The 22,829-nt window shown below is 39.8% G+C and overlaps 1 protein-coding gene and 1 long non-coding RNA gene across 2 annotated transcripts; one reads left to right on the plus strand and one right to left on the minus strand.

The window, feature by feature from the left end:
* Positions 1 to 270: 270 nt before the first annotated feature.
* LOC148343222 (uncharacterized) lies at positions 271 to 4,335 on the minus strand. The gene is made up of 3 exons (XR_015845593.1): positions 4,183 to 4,335; positions 3,743 to 3,870; positions 271 to 1,848 (listed from the first exon to the last, which is right to left on the minus strand). It is a non-coding gene; the product is annotated as an uncharacterized LOC148343222 (long non-coding RNA).
* Positions 4,336 to 4,859: 524 nt separating this feature from the next.
* On the plus strand, positions 4,860 to 11,920 carry LOC148343223 (homeobox protein OTX2). Its single transcript, XM_088317265.1, has 4 exons — positions 4,860 to 5,148; positions 6,497 to 6,706; positions 7,031 to 7,182; positions 8,275 to 11,920. Exons 2-4 carry the CDS (start codon positions 6,610 to 6,612, stop codon positions 8,899 to 8,901), a joined length of 876 nt encoding a protein of 291 aa, XP_088173391.1. The 5' UTR covers positions 4,860 to 5,148; positions 6,497 to 6,609; the 3' UTR covers positions 8,902 to 11,920.
* Positions 11,921 to 22,829: the final 10,909 nt, after the last annotated feature.

The raw sequence follows: 22,829 nt of genomic DNA on the forward strand, positions 1-22,829 counted from the left end.
TAACACAATGTAAACACATTTAACAGGTTAACAAATGGCATGAGTGTTTCAGCATGAATCTTAAAATAACAAATAAATGCAGAGTAACACAAGGATCGAAATAAATAACCCGACCACCCTCCCCCAAAAAAGTTGTGTTTCTTTTGTCCATTTCTTTAGTAATTCATCGGTTGATTATAAGATGAAAAAAATCATCAATTGAAACATGTTTGATATCACTTTGTCATTTAAAATATGACTTCCTCTATTGGGCAATTTTCCACACAATGCTTTAAATCACTTGTGTCATTTTATTTTTTTATTTGTCTGTGTCACACTATTACCATGAGCACATCCTCATTTTTTCTCATCAGTTTAACAAAGAACAAACAACAATGACAACGATACAGTAACCTGCCTTCCTGATGCACAAAGCCAACAAAGCAAAAAAAAAAAAAGAACTATCCATTTATCCATGACAAGCGCTTACGGACACTATCTTTAGTGGTTTTACTTACAGAGCCGTTGTAACGGTTTATTTTACAATCAATGACGAACTGTCGTCTTTGTCACGTGACTTTGATTACGAACAAAACCGCTTCATTTACGCCATGCCACAACAGAGAAGAGAAGAGGCTCCTCTTTATCTGACATACAGTTTTTAAACAATGCATCAACAACACCAGTCAATCTGGTGGCGGATTTTGCTAAAACTTTGGCTAATACTAAATGCTAATTCTATCTTTGTTCATCACAACATGCATTGGCTACATATATAAAACTGGCGCAAGTATAGCTCATATCCTCATTTAGAAAAACTTTTGTGCCGTGTCTATGTGCCTATTCCTGTGTCAGTTCATTTGTTTGCTGCATCTGCGATTGGCCGCATAGCCGAAGTTCCGCTGAACATCAGGCTATGCAAAGACTTTCGACCCTTATTGACCGAGCAAATGGTGGTGGCCCATTGAAATACGGTTGCTGCATAAGAACAAAGACAAAAGTGCATAACAGAAAATACATACACAAATTCATAAAAAGTGAGTAAATTTCACAGTTTACTCGTGTAGCACTTTAAGATCAGTGGGTACAAGTGCATAAATAATCCTGAATACACTTAAAACCATTGCACTGTAGTCTTAATACAATCATAATAATGGTAAAGAATTGTCAAGTTCTGACACTTTGACATTTTTGTACATATGTCAGAAATAACTTTATTTATTTTGCTGACTGCTATCATGTGAAAGCAAAATGGCTGCCTCATTTGGAACTTTTTCTCACAGATCCCTCTGGTGTACTGCTGCAACATAACGAGGCTATCTACAGTGGCACTAACGGTAAAGACAGCTTCCGTGCCAATGACAGAATAAAAAAAGGAACTCGGAGGCCACTGCGCATTTGTGTTACTTTTCATGGAAAAGGCATACGAAGCAATAGAAGAAAAATCCAAAATTGTAAAAAATGTAATTACCATCTTCATCAACTCAATCAAGAACCTTCATTTGACACGGATAACAATAAAAAAAAATACATTCAAATTCTCATGTCTGTAAGATTAATTCATTTTCAAATTTAAATTCAGTGGCTCATGTATTTTCATTTGATCAAAATGTCAAAACATCCAAGTACAGGACACTCTTTATCAAATACTCGTAATCTTGCCCTGGTGTTGACGCATACACTGCTCACATGAGGAAAAGAATAAATACTATCAAGTTAGAGTTCACTTTATGGCTTTGCGAGTGATCTTGTTCTCCTTCAGTCAACCTTGACTTGGCCTTGTGTGCGTCCTTCCCCCCTCTTGCCTCCTCAGTGATGATGAGTGATGACAGTGAATTTAATTGCATCCGATTGTTTGTCTGCGAACTCCTGCGTAAACACAACACAACAACAATTACAGCTCTAATTAAAAGGCGTGAACTTGGAAAACACACACACACACACACACACACACACGCACACGCACACACGCACACCCATGGCCTTGTGGGGGCACATTGGCCCTGCATGGAAAATGCTGGGTTTTATGACTGTTCATATAGCTAAATGGGAACACTTTGAATGCCAAATGTGCGTAACTACTGGAAACATGTAAACAACTTACTTGTGTTTCTTTATAAAATTGACAGGCCCTATCCACATGGAATATTGTTTAACCATTTAAGTGTGATTTCTCATTTGAAATGTAAACATCAAACCACAAACTGGTTGATTTTCCTCTTGTATTTGGATGATTTTTGTTCTACTTTGTCAAACAATGTCTTGAATTCTCTTCCATCTTGGACACATTTAGCCACCTTCACTGCAAAGGTGGCAGGCTGTATCTATTGAGCCTCACGGGCTAATTAAAATACAGCTTGTGATGATCCTCATTCGGCTCAAAATCCCCCTCTTCCAAGCACACACACACACACACACACACACCCAGCTGCTGTTCCAATGTGTATAATAAAGGCTTCGCTTTGCAGCACATGTCACACAAGTCAGAAGAAAAATAGTTTTGCTGCCAAAATTAGTAAATGTTGTTCTTACTTTTCTCCGATAATGCATTTTAAAAGACCAACAAAAAATGCTACTTGTTTAAAAAGTGCTAAAAAAAAAAATCACTGTCCAAAAAAAGGAAACTGCAAGGTTTTCTTATTTCTTTCGCAGCTCAAAATATTCCTCCAACACGTTTTTCCCTCTTCAACCACATATGAAACAAGAAGCGAAGATATCGAATAAAACAAGTGGGAAATCTGCATGTGTGTGTGAGTGGGCACGGGTGCGTAAGTGCGTGCGCGTGTGCCAGTATTTAAATTCTCAGCCAGTTTCTCTTCTATTTGCTCTCCTCAATTATTTATGATACATATGTTTATTTTATCATGTCTTTTTTTTTACACAGACTATAATATGAAGAGGCAATTTGAATGATTTATTAATTCATCCAAATGTTCAAACTGCCGCCCCTGAGCCCCTTCTTCGCCCCTCATGGCTATCAAAGTAGGTGCAGTGAGGGAGACAAAGTGGGAATCACAGGTTGGAGGAGGCCCTGCCTGCTTTAATGCACAGCCTCAGGTGGAGTGGAGCAGAGGCGGAGATAAAAGGCGGAAGTCGGTGGGAGCGCATGCAGCCCGCCAGGGGCGCTTAACTCCTTGTGCCTTTAAACATCCTTTTAACACGCACGCTCCCCGCGGACGGCCCGCTTTTAGCAGCCCATCAATTATTGAGCTCTATACTTCGACGGCGAGATAACTGGCGCAGACCTGCTCATTTGCTCATTTTACACGCAGCATTGGGGCTTCTCTTTAGCGTTTAATAATCTAATCGTTTGCAAATGGGTAGAAAATAAACGGATAATGTTGAACATGAAAAGAGGGTCAAATGTGCATTTTTAGACGGGTGGGAATGGTGCTGTAGCAATTATCCTACAAAGGTTGAAATACATGCAAAAATAAAAATGTAAATCAGAAATAGTGATTTCCTCAAATGACACAATATCGTCCGTGTAGTATTTGGTTTAAAACCAACGAATATTTAAGTAATTGACAAAACACATTTTAATTTAATTAGAAATTGCTTCTAGAAAGATTTCAAAATTAATTTCCTAAAATGCTAATACTGAAAATAATAGGCTTAAAATGTGAAAAAGCAAAATCAACAATCGATTTGATATTTAAAATAATGTCAATATGTGTAACAGCATATGTACTATTTTGTGTCATGTAAAATGTTTTTTTAAATCTTCCAAACGAATAAATGTGTCCAATAAACATTTCAGTACCTGAACTGCCACTGCGACCACTAGAAGAATAAATAAAGAAATCCTTCTGCTCGGGTGAGCGCTGGCGGCTGAAAGAAATCCAACTTTGGGGATCCAACAAAAAGTGCTTGCACGGCCTGCGTGGAAATCTGTGGAAAGATCGAGCGGATGTTAAAACTTGGGTGCAGGCCTTGCTTCCGTGCAGAGAGCTATAAACGCCTCCTATGTGTGTTCAAAACTCTCAAGTAATCAATATTCAAATATCTTGCAAACGTGTATGTGCATGCGAGTGTGTGTGTGAGCGTGTGTGTTCCACTAAGCTATAAAACCAACAAGCTGCGACGAAAATCACGCTACAGCGCCAGTGTTTTATCTTCTGGTAAAATTGTCATATAGTTCAAATGCCGAAAATGTCACATTTGCACCTCCAAATAATTGTCAATGATGGTGAAGTATTTTACCTTGCTGCTCATCTTGCCATGTGAACATCTTCATCCCCCCTCCTCTTCTTCTTCACGGAGCTCCTGTTTGTGCGTGCATGTGGGCGCCGGCCTGCAGAATAGTGACACACTAGCTGCTCTGCGGATGAGAGGACACTTTTTTTTTTAAGAAATAAGTCTCTAAATCCTCTTTTTTTTGCCTGTATGCGACACGTCGCGGGAATGTGAGAGGAAGGCGTCGCTCCATTTTTTTAACTCTTTCTCTCCATATAGGGGCATTCATTTTGTTTATTTGTTTTTGGAATCATTTCAAGAAATAATTAAATGTGATTCTCTAACTCATCTCAAACGTTGAAAATAACATTTTAAGAATTAAAAAATAAAGTCAGAGTGACTCAGTGTAACATTATATTTTGATTTTCTTTATTTTCCAATGGGATGAATTATGGCATTGAATTGGGGGGGGGGGATGTGATTTATATTTTTAAACTCCACTTGTTACGGCCTACGTGGAAGATTCTCTCGTGGGGCCATTGGATGAGGACAGTGGGTCCAAAAAAGTATCTGGGGAAGGGCGGGGGAAGAGCACCCGCACCAACCACCACCACCAGTGTGTGTGGGAGCTGAGTTCCTATTGGCTGCCTCTTTGTACAAATTCCAACTCCAAGCACTTCACTCCCAACACACCAACAAATCCTATGCTACCTCCTCCTCCTCTTCCTCCTCCTCCTCCATCATCATCATCGTCATCATCATCATCGTCATCATCATTTCGCTGCTGCAGCACTGCTTCAAAACCCAGCGCAGACACTCCACGTTGAACTTTGTGTTCTGACACTGCGGATTCTGCTTCTTCTTTTTTTGCCTTGTTTTTCTTTTTCCCGTGGCACCTTTTGTGATTTTGAGCTGGACGTCGTTGCTCTCAGTTGAATTTTCTCACTCGTTCAGGAGGACACACAAAAGACGTTTGCACTCTCCAGGAGTAAGGTGGGTTGACTTTTTCCCCTAATCACAAAGTATTCGTTTTAGCCCCGCCGCTCGTTGAAATTCGAATCAGGGCAAAATAGTCTTCAATTTTCCCTGCAATCCAAAACAATTGGCCACTGAAATTAAGAAAGAAAAATAATTGGAGAAAAAGTTTATTTTCTTCCCACGGGGGGTGTGTGATAATGAATAAAATCGAGAACAAATAAAATAATTTAGACGCACTAGTTGAATCAATCGAAGTAATGTTATTTTGTGAATGATTTTGGCTAATATCGAAAGAATTTAACATAATGAGTGGTTTAGCCATGAGGACTCAATAACGAACAAACGTTTTTTTAAGAGAAGAAAAATCAACTTTTCTGGGGGGGACACATAGGCCCCCTTCATTAATTTAAAATGTTCCCTTTCTTAAAAAAACAAAATAAAATAAAATAAAATAATTGAAATGAGCTTTGGGTCATGTGTTGTCTGACAATTTCAGCATCAAAGATCAATTTTAGGCCTCCCTCGTTGCATTATTTTATTGAATGGACAGTAAATCAATCAAGTCATATCACCTTTATAAATTATTAGCGTGAATAATTTAGGATCAACAAACGAATATTCTATATTTTTCTTGCCCAATTGCATTCATTGTCTGAATGGAATAAACGACAAAGTCTGGACATGATTTTGAAATTCAAACACGCACAAACGATTCATCATCATCAACGCTCGCTGCATATTTATAAGCAAATTGGACTGCAATCATCTGCACTCACTTGCCACTTGGATTAGCTCATTAATTAATCAATAAATTAAAAAGAAGAAGACCTGTGATAATTAAACTCGGTCAGGGATGATGATGATGAGGAGGAGGAGGAGGATGACCATAATGATTATTGAGCCGGAATGTGCAACTGGTCCCTTGGTTAAAGTGTGACAGATTGGGACGAGGGGTTAAAACCGTTGGAAGACGATGAAATACAATCAAGACGGAAACTAGCGAATGAAGAACAATCAAAACAAATGTACACGAGCACGGGCATTTCGTTTCATCTTGTGTTGTTTTTTTAACAGCCGTTTATGAAAAAAGATCTGGCTTTAAAAAAACACTCAATTTGTGCCACAATTCACTGAACCGTCTAGAATGTTTAGTCTTCTTAAACTCAACAGATAAGGGATTGGACAAACGTTTACATTTATGAGCAATTAAAAGTTTAGAAATATGCTTATGGTTCGCTTATTTTTGACAAATAAATGTGTATGCGTGTGTGTGCAGGCGTGTGAGCGCGCGTGTGTGCGTGAATGTATGCGCGTGTATTTCCCAAACGTTAAATGCATTCGTTGCGGTTTCCTTTGTGGCCAGGTGTCTCCAGCGAGGAGCGTGTGAGCACCGTACGACAGGACAGCAGGTGCACATCAGGAGCTCCATCCATTTCCAACATTTTCCCCAACTTGAGCCACCAGACAAACATTAGCATGATGTCGTATCTAAAGCAACCACCTTACACAGTCAATGGCCTCAGTTTAACCACTTCCGGAATGGACCTCTTGCATCCGTCCGTGGGTTATCCAGGTGAGTGCCAACTTTTCTAAACTATAAATGAAGGAATGCAGTTTTTCCGCAAACAAATGGACGTAGAATGTTTACAATCAAATAAAGCCCAATTAAAATCTCGAATGTGTTTAATTAGGTTTTATAAATTCAAATTTGATTTGTTTGCGCCATGACACCAGTAATTTGTTTTGGTGACAAACATGATCAAAAAAGGATTTGTGCGCAATTACGCAAACCAAAAGCACTGCAAATTTCAGTTACAAGCGCTCACTTCTGCCATTTGGCGCCTTATTTCAACCTGTCGCAGTTTGTTTCATACTTTGCATTCACTGGTTCTTACAGCGACGCCAAGGAAGCAGAGACGAGAGAGGACTACTTTTACGCGCGCGCAGCTCGACGTATTGGAGGCGTTGTTCGCCAAGACGAGGTATCCGGACATATTCATGCGCGAAGAAGTGGCTCTCAAAATTAATCTACCTGAGTCCCGTGTACAGGTGAGTTGCCAGGCTTTATTGGAAAATCCAGTCTGTCATCTGTCCATTTTAAGAAAAAAAAATAGAGTGCGCAAAGAAAATTGGGAAGAAAACATGACAATAGAAAAGTATGAATTTCATATTTTATTAAGAAATATTTCATTCAAGTGAAAGTCATAAAGAAAGAAAAATAAGCGACAATTAACAAAAGAAAAAATAGCAGGACTTCAAAATCAAAGATGGATTTATGGGCGAATGCTTCTTTCTCATTTTCCCCGCAAATCTGAATGTGCAGAATTTTGTCAGTGGGTGTTTTAACAGCCCTGACAATGTTTGTAAATGTAGTTTGATTTTTATTCTATATTTTATATATTTTCCGTTTTATGTCCACCGTGTATAGCTCAATTTGGAGAAACGAATTTTGAAGCCATGCAAGTAGAATGAAAACGACTGAAAATCGTTGTGACAATTAATTAAAATGGAATCGGCATTGACGTTGAATTAACATAAACACGTGCATGATGTTCGTTTAACAGAAGTTAGTGTGATTTTTTTTGCCCTTTTAGATGGCATTATTGTAGCATGATTAACTCGACTTGCGCTACCAATAAGCAGTGAACATTAAGAATAGCAAATAATCAGTTTTAATAACAAGATGATTTGACAATTTGATCATCTGGTGTTTTTTAAAGGAATGATTAAAATTTCAACACATTTTGTTATTGCAAAACTGAATTAAAGATGTGCTGTGCCATATGAAGAAGATATATAATAAATAATAAGAAACAATCCAAAAATACATTCAACCATGTTTCCATTCCTTTTAGTTTTTTCCATTATTATTATTATTATTATTATTATTCCTTTTTATACCATCGAGTGACAAAAAATGTACTTATTTCGAAACTTTTTTTTTAATTGCCGAACGAAAACATAAAATACAAACGAATTGTGTGTGTGCATAAACAGTTTCGTAAATTCTGAAATGAAACGTGTAAATTGACAAAATAACTTTGGGGGAAAAGCATAGAGAAAATGTCGGCATTCCCAAGGGAGAAAGAGCACTTTTGCCACTTTAAATGCATCACGCGTTTGCAATGCTCCTCGTTGCAGGTGTGGTTCAAGAACCGGCGGGCCAAGTGTCGCCAGCAGCAACAACAGCAGCAGAACGGGGGGCAGAACAAGGCGCGGCCGGCCAAGAAGAAAAGCTCCCCCAGTCGAGAAGTGAGCTCCGAAAGCGGCGCCAGCGGCCAGTTCACTCCCCCCACCAGCACCACCACGGCCATCCCGGCAATCTCCAGCAGCACGGCGCCGGTGTCCATCTGGAGCCCGGCTTCCATCTCCCCGCTCTCGGACCCGCTGTCTACCTCGTCGTCGTGCATGCAGAGGTCGTACCCCATGACCTACACGCAGGCCTCGGGCTACGGCCAGGGCTACGCCGGCTCCACGTCCTACTTCGGCGGCATGGACTGCGGCTCTTACCTCACCCCCATGCACCACCAGCTGTCCGGTCCGGGTTCGACCCTGAGTCCGATGAGCACGAACGCGGTGGCGGGCCACCTCAACCAGTCACCGGCGTCGCTCTCCACGCAGGGCTACGGTACGTCCAGCCTGGGCTTCAACTCCGCGGCGGACTGCCTGGATTATAAAGACCAAGCGGCGTCGTGGAAGCTGAACTTCAATGCCGATTGCTTGGATTATAAGGATCAGACCTCCTCGTGGAAATTCCAAGTCCTGTGAACACTCCGCAATAGACACTGCGCGGGCCCTCAATAAAACTGCTCACTGGGAGGGGCCCCGCCTCAAACATTTTGGCATAACCCTCTCTTAGAGGAGAGGTCTAATTTATTTTAGCACTGGCAAAGAGATTTTCTTTACTTCTTCCACTCACCTGTAGCCCCCAACCCCCCCATCCATGTCTGTCGGTGCGCTATACTCGTGCACCTGTTGAGGACAAGTTCACTACAAGCAAGGCCACGGAACGAGAACCCTGGACTCAGAACCTCCTTTAATTAAGCTTCTTTGTTCCGCAACGACGAGGACGCTGTGTGGACATGGATGCACTACTTTATTTAAGAAAAAAAAGTGTTTATAAAGAATCAATATGTAGTTTCTAAGAGACAATCAGTGTGTGTCTTATATAAATGGTACCTGTGTTTTTTTATTTTTATTTTTATCTGTGCTAGCCTTCGAAACTGTGATCTGTTGTATTGTATGCAATTTGTGAGCCCCTCCTCGCATCACACTCTCTTGAAACCTGTTTTGTTTTCTGGAGTGGGAAAGCAGACGCTAATGATTAAATGAGACTTTCCAAGTGGTAGTAATAATATGAAGGGTTAGTCACACACTCTCACGCATTCACACACGTACCCAAAGGCTCCTCTCCACTGGATCTCAACATGATTGTGGGTCCGGTACCGGCTCCAAAGATGCTGTGGCCTCCCCGCCGAAAAGACAGGAAAAAGAAGAAGAGTAAAAAGCAGAAGGTCCCGTGAGCTTTCACTAAATAGACGATCTTTGTTTGTTTGTGTTTGTGTGAGTGCGCGCGCAAAAATATCAGGCTTGTATGGCATTTTAATTTTATTAATATTTTTATTAATTTAATACTAAACAAAAAGAAACAAATGTAAAACGCATTTACAAGCAAAGTTATGATTCTTTAGAACTTTTAAATAATTATTTTCACCCAAATTAAAGGTATTTGGAAAATAATTCAATTGGTTTAAGAACATTTTGGAAATCTAATAAACACGAGGCACAATTTAGCGCTTTTATTTCCCCCCACTTCCGGAACTCCAATTTTGAAAAGTCCTCACAAATAGAGAAGGTCCAGCAGTTTAATCCCACAAAAGGTGTTAATCCCAATATTTTCACCTAGCAACAGTGGGTCTCATTCAAGGCCCAAACGTGTGGTCCACAAGCGTGTTTGAGCAACACAAAGGCTTTAATCTTAAAATGGCCTTTATACTGCGAAAATAGCCAGCATGTTCAATTCTAATTACACACACATTTTGTGGTCTATTTAGATTGTTTTTATTAAATACAAAATAATTAAAGTATATCGAACCATCAAGGGCCAGTGAAACCCTTTTTTATCCAAATGAGAACTTTTCTTGTTACCACGAGTGAGGAGTCAAGTTGCCGTCTGAAGAAGCGGGCGCTTGTGTTTCTCTACCTGCTACTTAAAACTCACCAACAAAGTCAGACTATTATGGGATGTGTAATGAGTCGACATGGCTGTGCAGCGGGCTAATTGTTAGAAGTCCAACATTCAATTAGTATCCTTGACATTGCCAATAATCTCTCTTTCATTGCAGCCTCCGCTGGAGGAGCGCACTAATTAAAAGCTTGCTTGAAATAATCGAAGCGTTAAAAAAGACAAGAGGCACTTTGATTCCACTCCTGGATGCTCGTTAGTGCGCCTGCGCGACATTTATTTCAAATATCAAAAAAGGGGGGGTGTGGGATTATATTTTGAAGGTCTATCAGTGCAAAACTTGCATTCAAGGGTAAATGTAGGTTTGCTCCCTCGTTGGTTAGAAGCAGTCACATGCATGATTCATTATGGTGATAAACAATAAAACAATTGAATGAGGAGACAATAGCTCGGTTGACAGATGCGTGAATATTCATGAGAAGACTCTGCACTGTAGGAACAACTCCTTAACTTTCTGAAACAAAAAAAAGTGGTTCGGACTCATGATTATAGTTCTCTCCCAAAACTTTGCATATGATTTGAATTCTCATACGTGACAGCTAAATTAGAACGAGTTTTACGATTTTTAAACGCACTCCCATTTGAAAGGCGATTACGGTGGCGTAATAAAAGCCAAAATGTCGTCTCATACGCATTTGGAACAAAGCGTACCCAGTCTTGTTATTATAACCTCGCAGCCTGTAAAGTGCACAAGTCAGAGGAGGAGAGATTAGAGATGGTCTCCACAACGCGTCATATACATACAAAGAGTTTTAATCAAGACTTTGGCGGCATATGGGCCCAACAGACGCTGCAGTAATCCCCCCCTTGCAGTGGAGGGAGCGGCGGACAGCAGCGCCCCTTGGCCGCTCGGCCCCCGCGTTGGGTGCTGCTGCCTGGGTCAAAAAGACACCAGAGGACCGCTGCATACATTGGCGTCCAAGAAGGATTTAAAAAAAGAGGGGTACACGTTATATGACATAGTGTATATATTAAAGAAAAAAACGATATTTAAAGAGAGCAAATACAGTCATGTACACACTTTTATTAATTAAAGGGATTCTTTACACATCATTTGCAGCAGTAAAGAGTTAATATTTTGTTTCCAATTAATTTGATACCTTCATTATTTTTCATGCACATTTAAATAATATAGCTGGCTCACCATGTTCATTTAACATATCGGTCACGTGCAAACGTTATACTACACTGCACAATGATAAACACACACAGCTTCGCAGAATGGACTGCACCCACAACATTAATCCTGAAAGAATGAAGCCATATCATTTCCAGATAAAACTACGAAATAAGTGGATATTCACTTTTGATGTGAAAGATGCAGCGCGGTATGGTCTTTTGATGGTACAAAATAAACTTTGGAGAACGAGTGGACCAGTAAGTGCAGCAGACAGGATGATTTCGTTCGCTTTCAACACACGCATGGACAATGCTGAAATAATATGCTCCCCCTCCCTTTCCCACAAGAAGATCAGAGTGCTGCTTCGGTCCGATGTGTCAGCATCTTAATTCACAAGTACTCTTCGCTTGCATTATGGACATAACGCCCACTACGCCACCGCCTCTGCCCGCCGGTAATCGCGAAGTGTTGGGAGAAAGCAGATCCTCCCTCAGGCAGTTAAGATCATCTCCCAATTCTTGCTCATTAAAAATACTCGGCGCGGCGTTTGTTTTTAATGTCACCTGCGTGGCATTGCTCCTCTGCAACAACAAATCACTCCTTGTCCTTCAAATGTTCACTGTACACACACGCATGCTTCTTGTGCACACAAAACAAAACAACGAACAATTACAAAAATGGTGTAATTTTTGTCAGTGCGCACTTTGTTTGCTGTTTCAGGTCGACCCTTGCACCTTGTTTTTCTTTGTGTCCTCTTTCTTGTCCATTGTGTGTTTATTGTCCAGCAGTAAATTACACGTTACGTCTTGTTGGACCCATCATGGACATACTCGAGTGTTGAAAATGTTGCCATAACAGTGAAACATATTCATAGAAGGGAATTTTTCCACTCTTATTCGTTTTTCCCAAGCTAAACTAATTCATTATTAGCAATCAAGCCACACATGTAAAATTAAAGAAGCCTTTCTTAAGACAATAATATAGCAACAAATAAAAACCAAACAACAATTAATGTGCGTGCGATAATCCAGCCGTTAAAAGTGCTTATCCAAGCTTAGTCAATGTTTTCCCCAATTATTTAAGTTGGTGGCATCATCAATGAATTTAATAACCTTGTCAAAGATTGCATAAAATGGGCTTTGTAGGGCATACATAATAAGAGATTTAGATATATATATAGTTTTTTTATATATATAAATATGAATGAACTTTAAAGAGGTTTAAAGTAAGCGCAGTAAAAAGCATGTTATTTTAATTTCTGCTCACACAAATCCATGGATTTACACAGATACTCAAGTGATAATAATACTCACAGTTTTAGCCGCAGGTCTGATCAAGTGCACACAATGGGCCTCACAACCAATAACACACCACAAACACACGCACACAAAAAAAAATGTTCAATTGCTTTTCTTCTGTCTCATGCAAGTTCATTTTAGGGACTATGTGATACTTTGATTTTGCTTTATTCCCACCTAATATGCCCCCCCCACTCCAACAAAAAAATGGGGCCATAAGCTTTCATAAGCTTATCAGTTCATTAGCCACTTGATGGCCTATTGAAGTTGTGGAGGCGATGGAGGAGGTTACAGCCTTCCATTACTGAGGCATATTTTGTTAAGCTATTCAGAGAGACCAGAGGAAAAAAAATCCTCAAACACATAAGAAGATTATGAGATATCAGCATATGTTAAAAACACACACACACACACACGCACACACACATAGGCTTATGGGTCAAGTTGTTCAAGCTCACCTATACGAAAAATTATCTTTTGGAAAAATGTCAGCGCTTGTATGTAAACAATTCTTTAGACCATTCAACGAACTATCGAAAAAAAATCTTCTTATGGATAGGTGGGAATATTTTAAAGTGGCTTATATATTGTCACCTGAATGTCGATCGCCTCCAGAGTGGAACGTGGAAATAGATATTTAATGATTGCACTGAAATCATTAAAATAAACTTCTTAGTGCAGTCAATTAATTAATTTAATTTATTATTATTTTATTTCAATTCCGCTTTTATAAGCAAACAACACTTATTATTTTGACTCATCCCATGCAGGATGTGAAACCACAGTTTGAGTAAACAGAAAACCATTTTCAGCATTGTTGATTTGAAGTGAAAGCAGTTTTATGCAAGTCCAATCGTTAATTGTATTGAACTACAAAGTCCAAAAAGCTTTTTAAATTTTGCTGACTGTTGCAAATCAAGTGCTTCTGCCCTCAAACCAGAAAATGAACATGACAAGTGGCACATGACGTTTCAAAGTGGGGTCATCCACCTTACGGAAACTGACAACTATTCTTGGCTGTTGATTAATGCAAAGGGCTAACAATTAGATACACACTTCTGAAATTTAAAAAAAATCTAAATACCTTTAATTTGCCTATATCACCCCTGCTTCACTGTAAAAGCAATGCTTTGCCTCTCCGCGTCGACTTTCAAGCGAAACGTGAGGAAATGGCGGGAACAGCTGACATTTGACATTTCGTATGCGCGCCATGATCAAACGCCACGCTTAATTGCCTCAAACACACTTTGATCACAAATAGCTTAGAAATTTAATGAGTTCATGGTGAATGCCGCCAACTCGGCTCCATTTGCACCACAGGCTGCACAGTACGTCCCAAACAGCGAGCAGCGCGTCTCAAAAGAGGAGAGAGCAGTGGCACAATGGAATGTCGTCCTATGGAATTAATCCCTCTAGCCACATCCAGTCGGGAGCTCATTCAGCTAGAAGAGGCAAACTTTCATGAAAGTAATTCACCAGATTCGCCATCACAATACAAGTAAAGGGTGCTTGAATATTTGGTAATCGATGGTGCTCATTTCCAGAGCCTGCCCAAGGCATAAACCCACTTAGGGCCTGCTAGGGGCCCCATGGACCACTAGGGGTCCCCAAGAGCAATTAACAGTCAATCAAACCTGCAGTAGTATTAAGTGTTTGTCTTTCATTATTTTAATTTTTTGTAGAAAAAAAGTTACATTTTTGGCTTTGGGTTTATTTTGATTGTGCTTCATTTCCAACTTTAGCACATTTCAAATAGCATTAACACCAAATTATTCACCTTTATATTTGATGTATATTTTTTGTCACCTTGTTTCAGACACTTCTGTTCAGATAAAGGCCTACCATTAAGTATTTGCTTGACATTTCATTTCATTTAATAGGTTTGAAGTATGTGATTTTGTTTGTTCTTGATATTGCATTTTTCAAGGCCTGGATCAACGATGGCCAACTTAAATTCTGCAGGGGGGGACATGCTTCTGGGGAGGCCACATAGGACTACGCATTTTCTAACCAGATGTATGACAAAAATCACATTTTGAATATGGACAAAATACATTAGTGCATGCAAAATATGTGCTCTTAATGAATATATATATTTAATAATAATAATATAATTAATTAATATAATAACATAATATAATGATGCATGTATCTATAAAAATGATCCACTAGTCTAACCCAGCAACAAATGGTTTGAAGCAAACAACAGAATAACCACATATTGTAATTTCTTTTTCTATTGCATATAAATTACCATTCAAGGACGGCACAGAACCGCTGAACAGGAAACCAACATTAAGTGTAAGAACTTCTTTTGTCTTTTTCTTTTCCCCCACAAAAATCAGCTCACTCTAACTTCAGGGCTCCATGGAGGCTTGAACATGCCTGTTAATTCCCATTAAACGAATTTCCTATCAGAACAATTACAAGACACATTTTGAACAACACTAAACCAAACTGGTCATTTTGACTGAACTTAAGAGATGGAGGAAGGACCAGCCAGAGGCCCAGCAGACACCAATTTATTTCAATACAGCGGAAACTCCTAAATTGAATCCAATTGGAAATTCAGAACCAAAATTTTAGGGCAATAAAATTTTTTAGCATGTCGGTTCAGTGAACATATTAAGTTTTATACTTATCCAAAATTGGGAGGAGAGAAACACATTAAGTAAGACACGAGCAGTGTCCAACTTTTGCACCGTGTCAGATAAGCTTGTGGTTTGTTGTGTTTACATTTCACATTGGTTAACTTATTTTTACACTTGTAATAATAGTTAAGAAAGTCAAAATGTTACATACTGTTCATTTTCATCAGTTTGATCCTTGTACACATGATTTGAATTTCTCTTATTTTCTATGGCATAAACTCTTTAAATTCAAACAGCGACCCCGAACAAATTTTGCTCAACTTGAGAGTTTGTAGTGGACTGTGACGTCCATACTTCAATGCTCTGCTTCACAGTGTCGTCGGACGCAAGCTAAAAGCCTTTGGAAGTCAGAGTGGAGTGCTTTCATTCAGCATGCCCTGAATACTTTTCAAAACATCTCAATTTATATTTACATATTTCAACCTCTGCAATGAAACCTTCCATGCAGAAGCAGCCTCACACAAGCTTGATTTGAAATAAAAGTCTGAAAATTAACTGAAGATGAGTCTTCACATTTTTACGATAAAATAAATGAAAGTTAATTTCTTAAAAAAGAAAAAGATCATCCCACATCTTTTGAAGTGCTATTACTACTTTCCAATTCCACTAATATTTCCCCAGACAATATTATGATTCATCTTAACATTCCCTGACGGAGCTGCTGCTAATGCAGCAGCACCACCATTCCATTTGTAATTATCATACGGGTCATTTGGGATCACAATTTTCATGAACACAATTAAGATTTAATAAAGATTTCTTGAAACTACAGCATGTTTGTCAAAGTGTAATTTAAGAAACTGAGACAATTAAAAAACTAGAAACGTCCCCTCAAAGTTCATAATGTAGCCCTCTTTTGTTTGAAATCATTTTATAACATAAAAGAGGAAGACAAAATAAAAAGTGTTCTTACAAATCGTATTTTATTTTATTTCTGTTACTGTTTTTTGATGTTGTCAGCGTACATTCTCTGTAATTTTGGTAAGCTACTTTTTTTTTCTCTGCTTTGCTTCTAAATGTCATTAACTGTTGTTGTTGCTTTTCGGGGCTGCGTCAAACACATTTAGTTGACTTGTGTATAAAATGTGCTACACTAATAAAGCTTTGCCATTATAAATGCATTAAAAAAAACGTTTTTTTTTTCTAATCTCAATAATTCTTGAATCAGTGGAGATAAACTGCCAATAAGCATTTTTCAATTCTAATTAATTACAGTGTCATTCATTAAAATGCTACAAACATGATTCCAACACCAGCCGTGCACATCAAAATCCGTGACAATCAAAAAATAAAACTATTTTTCAAAGGTCTGAGACCCATGGGTGCAATAAATAAAACAATAAGCTGTTTTATCTGTATCACGTGTATGAAGCAAAAAAAAAGTAGTGTTGTAGAACCACAATTTTCAACAGTAATTAAATAACCTCCACCAACTCTTCAGATGGAGTCAAAGTACTGATAAACGCTTTGATTAGTGTTTTATATTATAATAATGCACAATATTAAAAAAAAAAAGTTTTACTTCTGCATCATTCCCTTCTCAAAAATGAAGACAACAAATTGATGTTGCACTTTCCTGAAAGATTTAAGCCACTACTTTTACAAACGATAAACAGTTGTGCAGAGTACATACCATGACTTTTGACATACCATTCCATCCCTGTTGATTTTACTTTGATGTACAATATTCGTATAATGTGGCACCCAAATGTATATTTCCTGAAACTCAACTTTTAATGTTTTAATAATCTGCCCAATCACTCATAATCAATCACTCCATTGCCTGTTCAATAATATAATGCTTCCAATTCCACCCCGCCACCCCAGTTAAATTAGGCTTTGCATGTGTACAGCTTCTCTCGTGCAAGCATATGGAGCGGTGGCTGACCCAGGGAGTCGTTGAGTGTGGGGACAGATGCACTTGTCCCGCAACCCCCCCTTCTCCTCAGCCCATACCCGCTCCAACCATCCTATCCACCTGTTTTGGGTCACACACACCAGTGGGACGAGTGGCGGTGCGCGTGCCACACCAGCCGCTTGGCCACCAAGACAAAAGAGGATTTATTAGGGAGGCCGGCCGCCTGGCTTGAGGGGGAACACAATGACGTGAGGCTGGCAGGGCCTCGGGGGCAGTCCATCACGTGCCCGCTTGATCTGAATAAGCGTTAGGGGGCATCTGGTGCATGTGCGTGTAAACGAAGGTATTATGCCAAACAAGGGGGACCAGTAATACAGTGTGCTTGTTTGTGCAAGGTGGTGGTGGTGGTGGGCGGGGGAGGTGGTCTTTAAAAACAATTGCATCTATTATAAGACTGGTCAACCGCAAATTTTAATCAGATGGCTTAATGTTCTTAAATTTATTTGATTGTGATTTAACAAAAAAAAAAAAAAGATGCTCTGCAGCACATCAGGTTTTTGAGATGTTTTTATTTTACTTTTTGTAGTTAGATCTACAAAAGCTTGTGTCATATGGAGTTTATAGCTATGACATTTCAGAAAAGAGAACCTAACTCATAATTCATGAATATGACTACATATATTACTATATTACACATTTCATCTTTTTATTGTATTATTATGATTATTATCATGAAAAACTGATGTAGTAGAGAAAAAAACCAGAGCAGATTCTGAATCCAACCCCAAAAATTCATTTTGATGTTTACTTGTATTTCTGATTAAAACATGAAGCGAATATTTGGTGACCAGTGTAATTAAATGACGTATCTGATGTTAGATGACTTTTTTTTCCTATGATAACAATAAAACTCTTTGGGAAGTTTGTCTTTTGTGACACTATACAGTAAAAATGTTGAGCGTGCCATTGAAGCAAAATTGTAGTTACAAGGTAATTATCATGCTGAAAGCTTTCCATGCTTATGAAGTGCTGTGTGTGCATCTTGAAATGAATCTATACAGTATCACCATGTGTATGTATCGTCGCAAAGCACTTATCGTGCATTTATTCTCGCTTGTGCACCTTCACGAATCTATGCAATCTTCCAGTTAAAATAAGACGTTGATTAGCTGCTCTCATCACACGCGCTGGCTGTGCTGCTGAGTGATTTATGAACTCCAGCAGCGAGCTGAGCATTGACGCAGCGGGGGGGCGTCGGACTCAGGTCGACGAGGTTACCAAGGTCGGGTCAAGTTGAGCCTGAGCAGTCTGAGAGGAAGTTGACCTCTGGATCGCTGGGTAAAATGAACTTGCATAACATGCCACCCTGTAGGCAGGACTGAAATCATGAGAATGGTGTCATTTTAGGTTTGGCAGTCGAGGTGAAGCCCTTGACTCTCATTCAACTAAGGCCTCATAATGTTTGCTGAGGTCTTGGAAGATGTCAAGTTGTTGTTAGCATGTTTTTCTCAGTACTTTATTCAAATTCCGCATTGTATGACCAGTGACCAGTGATTCAATTATCGTTATGGTTCTCTAATGTAATCTTTCCGTTATTTAGTTTTGCTTTTGTTTTGTTTACGTTGGCGCTGTTGTGGCGAAGTCTAGACGACGTTACATCATACAGCCAGGTCTGGCTTGTGCGTTATTGTGTCTATTGTAGGCGACGACGGCGTGACATGCTCGTTCGACAGGCACGGTTACACACAGCTTGTGACGCACTGACCTACAACTAGCCCCCCGCTTGCCCCCCCCCCTCGCTTGTTTGTCAGCGCTTGTTTGGCCTACTTTCAAGACAAACAGCACAGATTGTTTTGTGTTGCATTTCCATGCAAATAGAAAAACAAACGGAACGGAGGGGGGGCTGTCTTTCAGGGTTGGGCAGTACACCGTATGGAGCGGTTGGATACACCTAAAATACACAACGGCAATATATCCGGAGAAAAGACACAAAAATATGTAAAAGGCAACAACTATAACAAACCAATTAACTGGCCATTCATTGCTGAGTTTGTGGTCAGCCATGAGGGCAGCAGACCTCCAAACTAGACCCCCTCCCCCTCTATTCTCCAATCAAGAAACAGTAGAGATGCTACAGTTCATTAATGAGTACGCTCCGTAGCACTTTAAGAGTCCTTAATTCATATTGTTAATTAGAGGCACACTGCTCCGCAAGAGGAGGGGGCCACTGGTTGGAATCCAAGGGGAGGGGTGTCCAGTCCACAAGCCCCCATTACCTTTTATGTTTATGAATTATAATCATAAAAAGGTCAAATAGAACATGTGATTGAGTGGTGGATGGATTGCTTTGACATGAGGAGCGCGATCAAACTAAATTGATTGTTTCTTTGTGAGGCAGCGTGGAGGAAAGGAGGGGGAGGGGGGGCGGACATGAACAGCCCCTCAAGGCTGGACTGTATCAAACACATGTGATTGAAACGCTTTAAATGGGTGTCAAACAAGCATGGACATCATGTTTGACTTGAATTATCAGCAGTCCCACAGGAGGTGTCTGCGGCCGCCCACCCCCCAACGTCAGTACCCCACCTCCGAAGCAAAGGGTGTGCGTGGAATACAAACACAAGACTCACCGGTGACCACCGGGTCAGCGCACGGGTGCCAGTTGCGCCTGTGGGATCTCATTGCCACATTCCTACGGCAGCGTTTTTAATTTGCTGGACATGTGCCGCCCCCGAGATCTCCCCCTCCCCCGCTTCATTCCTCCCTCAACCTCTAGCAGGCACTAACGTGAAAGACAGCACTTCTAACATGTAGGCAGAGAGGCTTTAAGTGTGTTTGTGTGGCAGGTGGTGGTGATGGGCGGGTGGGTGTGTATTTGATGCGAGGTCGGGGTCGGGGTAGGGGGGGGGGGGGTCTTGTGGTCTGTTGCAGGGTCCCAGATGGGTTAATGGGGAGTTTAGCATCAGGATTACAATGCAACAGTGTGGCTTCAGATTTAGTCATGATTACCCCAAGCTCACTGGCAACCTCCTGCCACCCGTCAGCAACACCACCACTGCGCCAACAACACAGTACGCCTGGATGAACATCAGCAAAAACTACCAATTCACACAATCACTTGAATATAATCAACTACAAATGCCATTATAAAGTTAATTGTAAACTAAAGAGAGCCATTTGTTCTATGAGTATGCGTGCATGCATTTTGGACACGAGATAATTTTTTGTTACATAGTGAATCCGTGGTAATTATGGGTGATATATCAACAGATAAAAATCTGCAATGTATAGACACTGTTTAAAAATGCTTTTCATGGAGAAGAAGCACAGTTTTTAAATGGGGTTTAAAAGTATTTACACTCAGAGGTGACCTCTGTTCCATTTGCGTGCAGCATAACAGCAATATGCAGCTTCACCGTGTTTGCTTTGAACTCTGGAATCCACTAATTCATCCAAGTCTGCAGACCCGAGAGCTCAACTCGGCTTGTATTCACTCAGCATTTCTTTAATGCACTCACGACCTGCCTGTGATGTGGGACTGATAAACACTGCATTTGGTTAACATTTGACCTAAAACTCATAAAACAAATAATGCAAGAAAATAAATGTGCTTGATTTATACTATTATTGTCACCATACTGATTTTTTTTTTTACTTTTTTGTTTTATAGCACAAAAATGGCTATGAGAACATTTTGATATTACAGGTCAAAGCATAAAGATTGTTAATTCTATAATAATCAAGAACAGCGTTTCAATTTCATACCGTACTTGAATGAAATGTGTATTTATTTCCAAAGAAACTCAATACACAACAATTGTGACTGTAAATAGAAATATTTGGCCCCGTTTATGAAATGACTATATTGCAAAGAGTGATGGTGAGTCTGGATCTATCTTTGAATCATTTTTAGAATAAGCAAAAAAGAATATGGTCATGGCGGACTGAGGTGTCATTAAAAGAGACATAATTATGAATGGGCTTAAGTGTGATCTGTCTCCAACTCCTCACCTCCGCAGGGCGTCGGACTAATCCGTTTGTCAAACGCGTGTCTTACCTCTGCACACTCCACCCTCGCTACCCCCTCGCTTCCCAGCTGCTGGCCGCAACAGGTCCGGTTCGACCACAGCCAAGCCTAGCGAGATTGAAATGTTATGGAAAAAGAGCACTAATTAAATTCCTTAGGTTAATCCCTGCCGATCTCCTCATTGAAGTCTCCAAGTGGGTCCTGTGAGGAGAAAGAGAGGTGGGGGTCAGAGACTACAAACAAACACTCAGCACTAACTGGGCCCAGAAAAACTATTTCCAGCCAAAAGGAGGCCCACATAATTCACCGAATTGCAGACAATTTGGTATTGCAAAATTGTCAGTTTTAGCAAATGTGTTGAGCAAATCCCATTTCTTTTCCCAGTGATGTACACTTTTGAGTAAACACAAAGTACTTTGTAAAAGAAATAAATTAAAGTAACTTAAATGGAGTCATTTCAAACAATTAAAACTAAATTGCGCCAGATTACGTAAGAAAGAAGACGGAAAACAGCAAGAAAGAAAAATAATTGTTGTTGTATTTCCTCAATAATGGCTCAGATTAAATAACTTTAAAAAACGACTGTTGCATCCTTTTTTATGCTGAGAAAGCAGATCTTTTTTTTTTTAGAGTGATTTGCCAGTATTTCATGAACTCGATGACCTCAACAGTCTTTCATTCTTAAGGGGCATGATTCATAAAGGGGAAGTCAACATTAAAAAAAAATCTGTGCTAAATGATGTTCAATATGGCCTCACTATAGACTAGTGAGGCCATATTGAACATCATTTAGCTAAGATTTTTGGCATTTTGATTAATATTGTGTTTGTGGGATATGAAATAATCAGCTAAATCTACATGTTTTTTTACATCATAGGGGGCGGCCATTTTGTCACTTCTGTCGACTGATAATGACATCACAGTTGCTCAGGGCTCAGGTAATGACCAATCACAGCTCACCTCTTTTCTGAAGCAGAGCCATGATTGGTCGTTAGCTAAATCCTGATCAACTGTGATGTCATTTTCATGTCATTTGATTCCTATTCCACAAACACAGTTATTCGGAATACCATGTTTCGACTAGTATGCCTGTGTCGGACAACAAGGACATCATTGCCTAATATAATAGCAGTTATCAATGTGTGAAGTGGAACTTAATTCAAATGTATGCTCAAAGTCATTCAAAGAAGTTTGTAATTGTCTCACAGCCTCCGGTCTTGGTCATTGAGAGAATCAGCAATGAAGCAAGCAGGTTCATTGGCGAGCCACGTGGGGACGTCGTAGGGGGAGACGTGGGCGCATTACACTCTGTGGGCGTGCTGCGTCACACACACCACGCGCCTGCGTTGTGGCTTCGCTCAGAGGTGTAATGCCTGATTAGGGGATTACAGGAAAGTGCTTCTTTGCAGTTCTGTGAGAAACAATTATTAACATGCTGGTGTCTCTAATCCTGGATAAACATAGCTTTTCAAGAACAACAGCAGTGTCTCTCTTCCC

Source organism: Idiotropiscis lumnitzeri, chromosome 1 (assembly GCF_059441095.1).
Source record: "Idiotropiscis lumnitzeri isolate Australia: NSW breed Sydney's pygmy pipehorse chromosome 1, RoL_Ilum_1.0, whole genome shotgun sequence".
NCBI lineage: Eukaryota > Metazoa > Chordata > Actinopteri > Syngnathiformes > Syngnathidae > Idiotropiscis > Idiotropiscis lumnitzeri.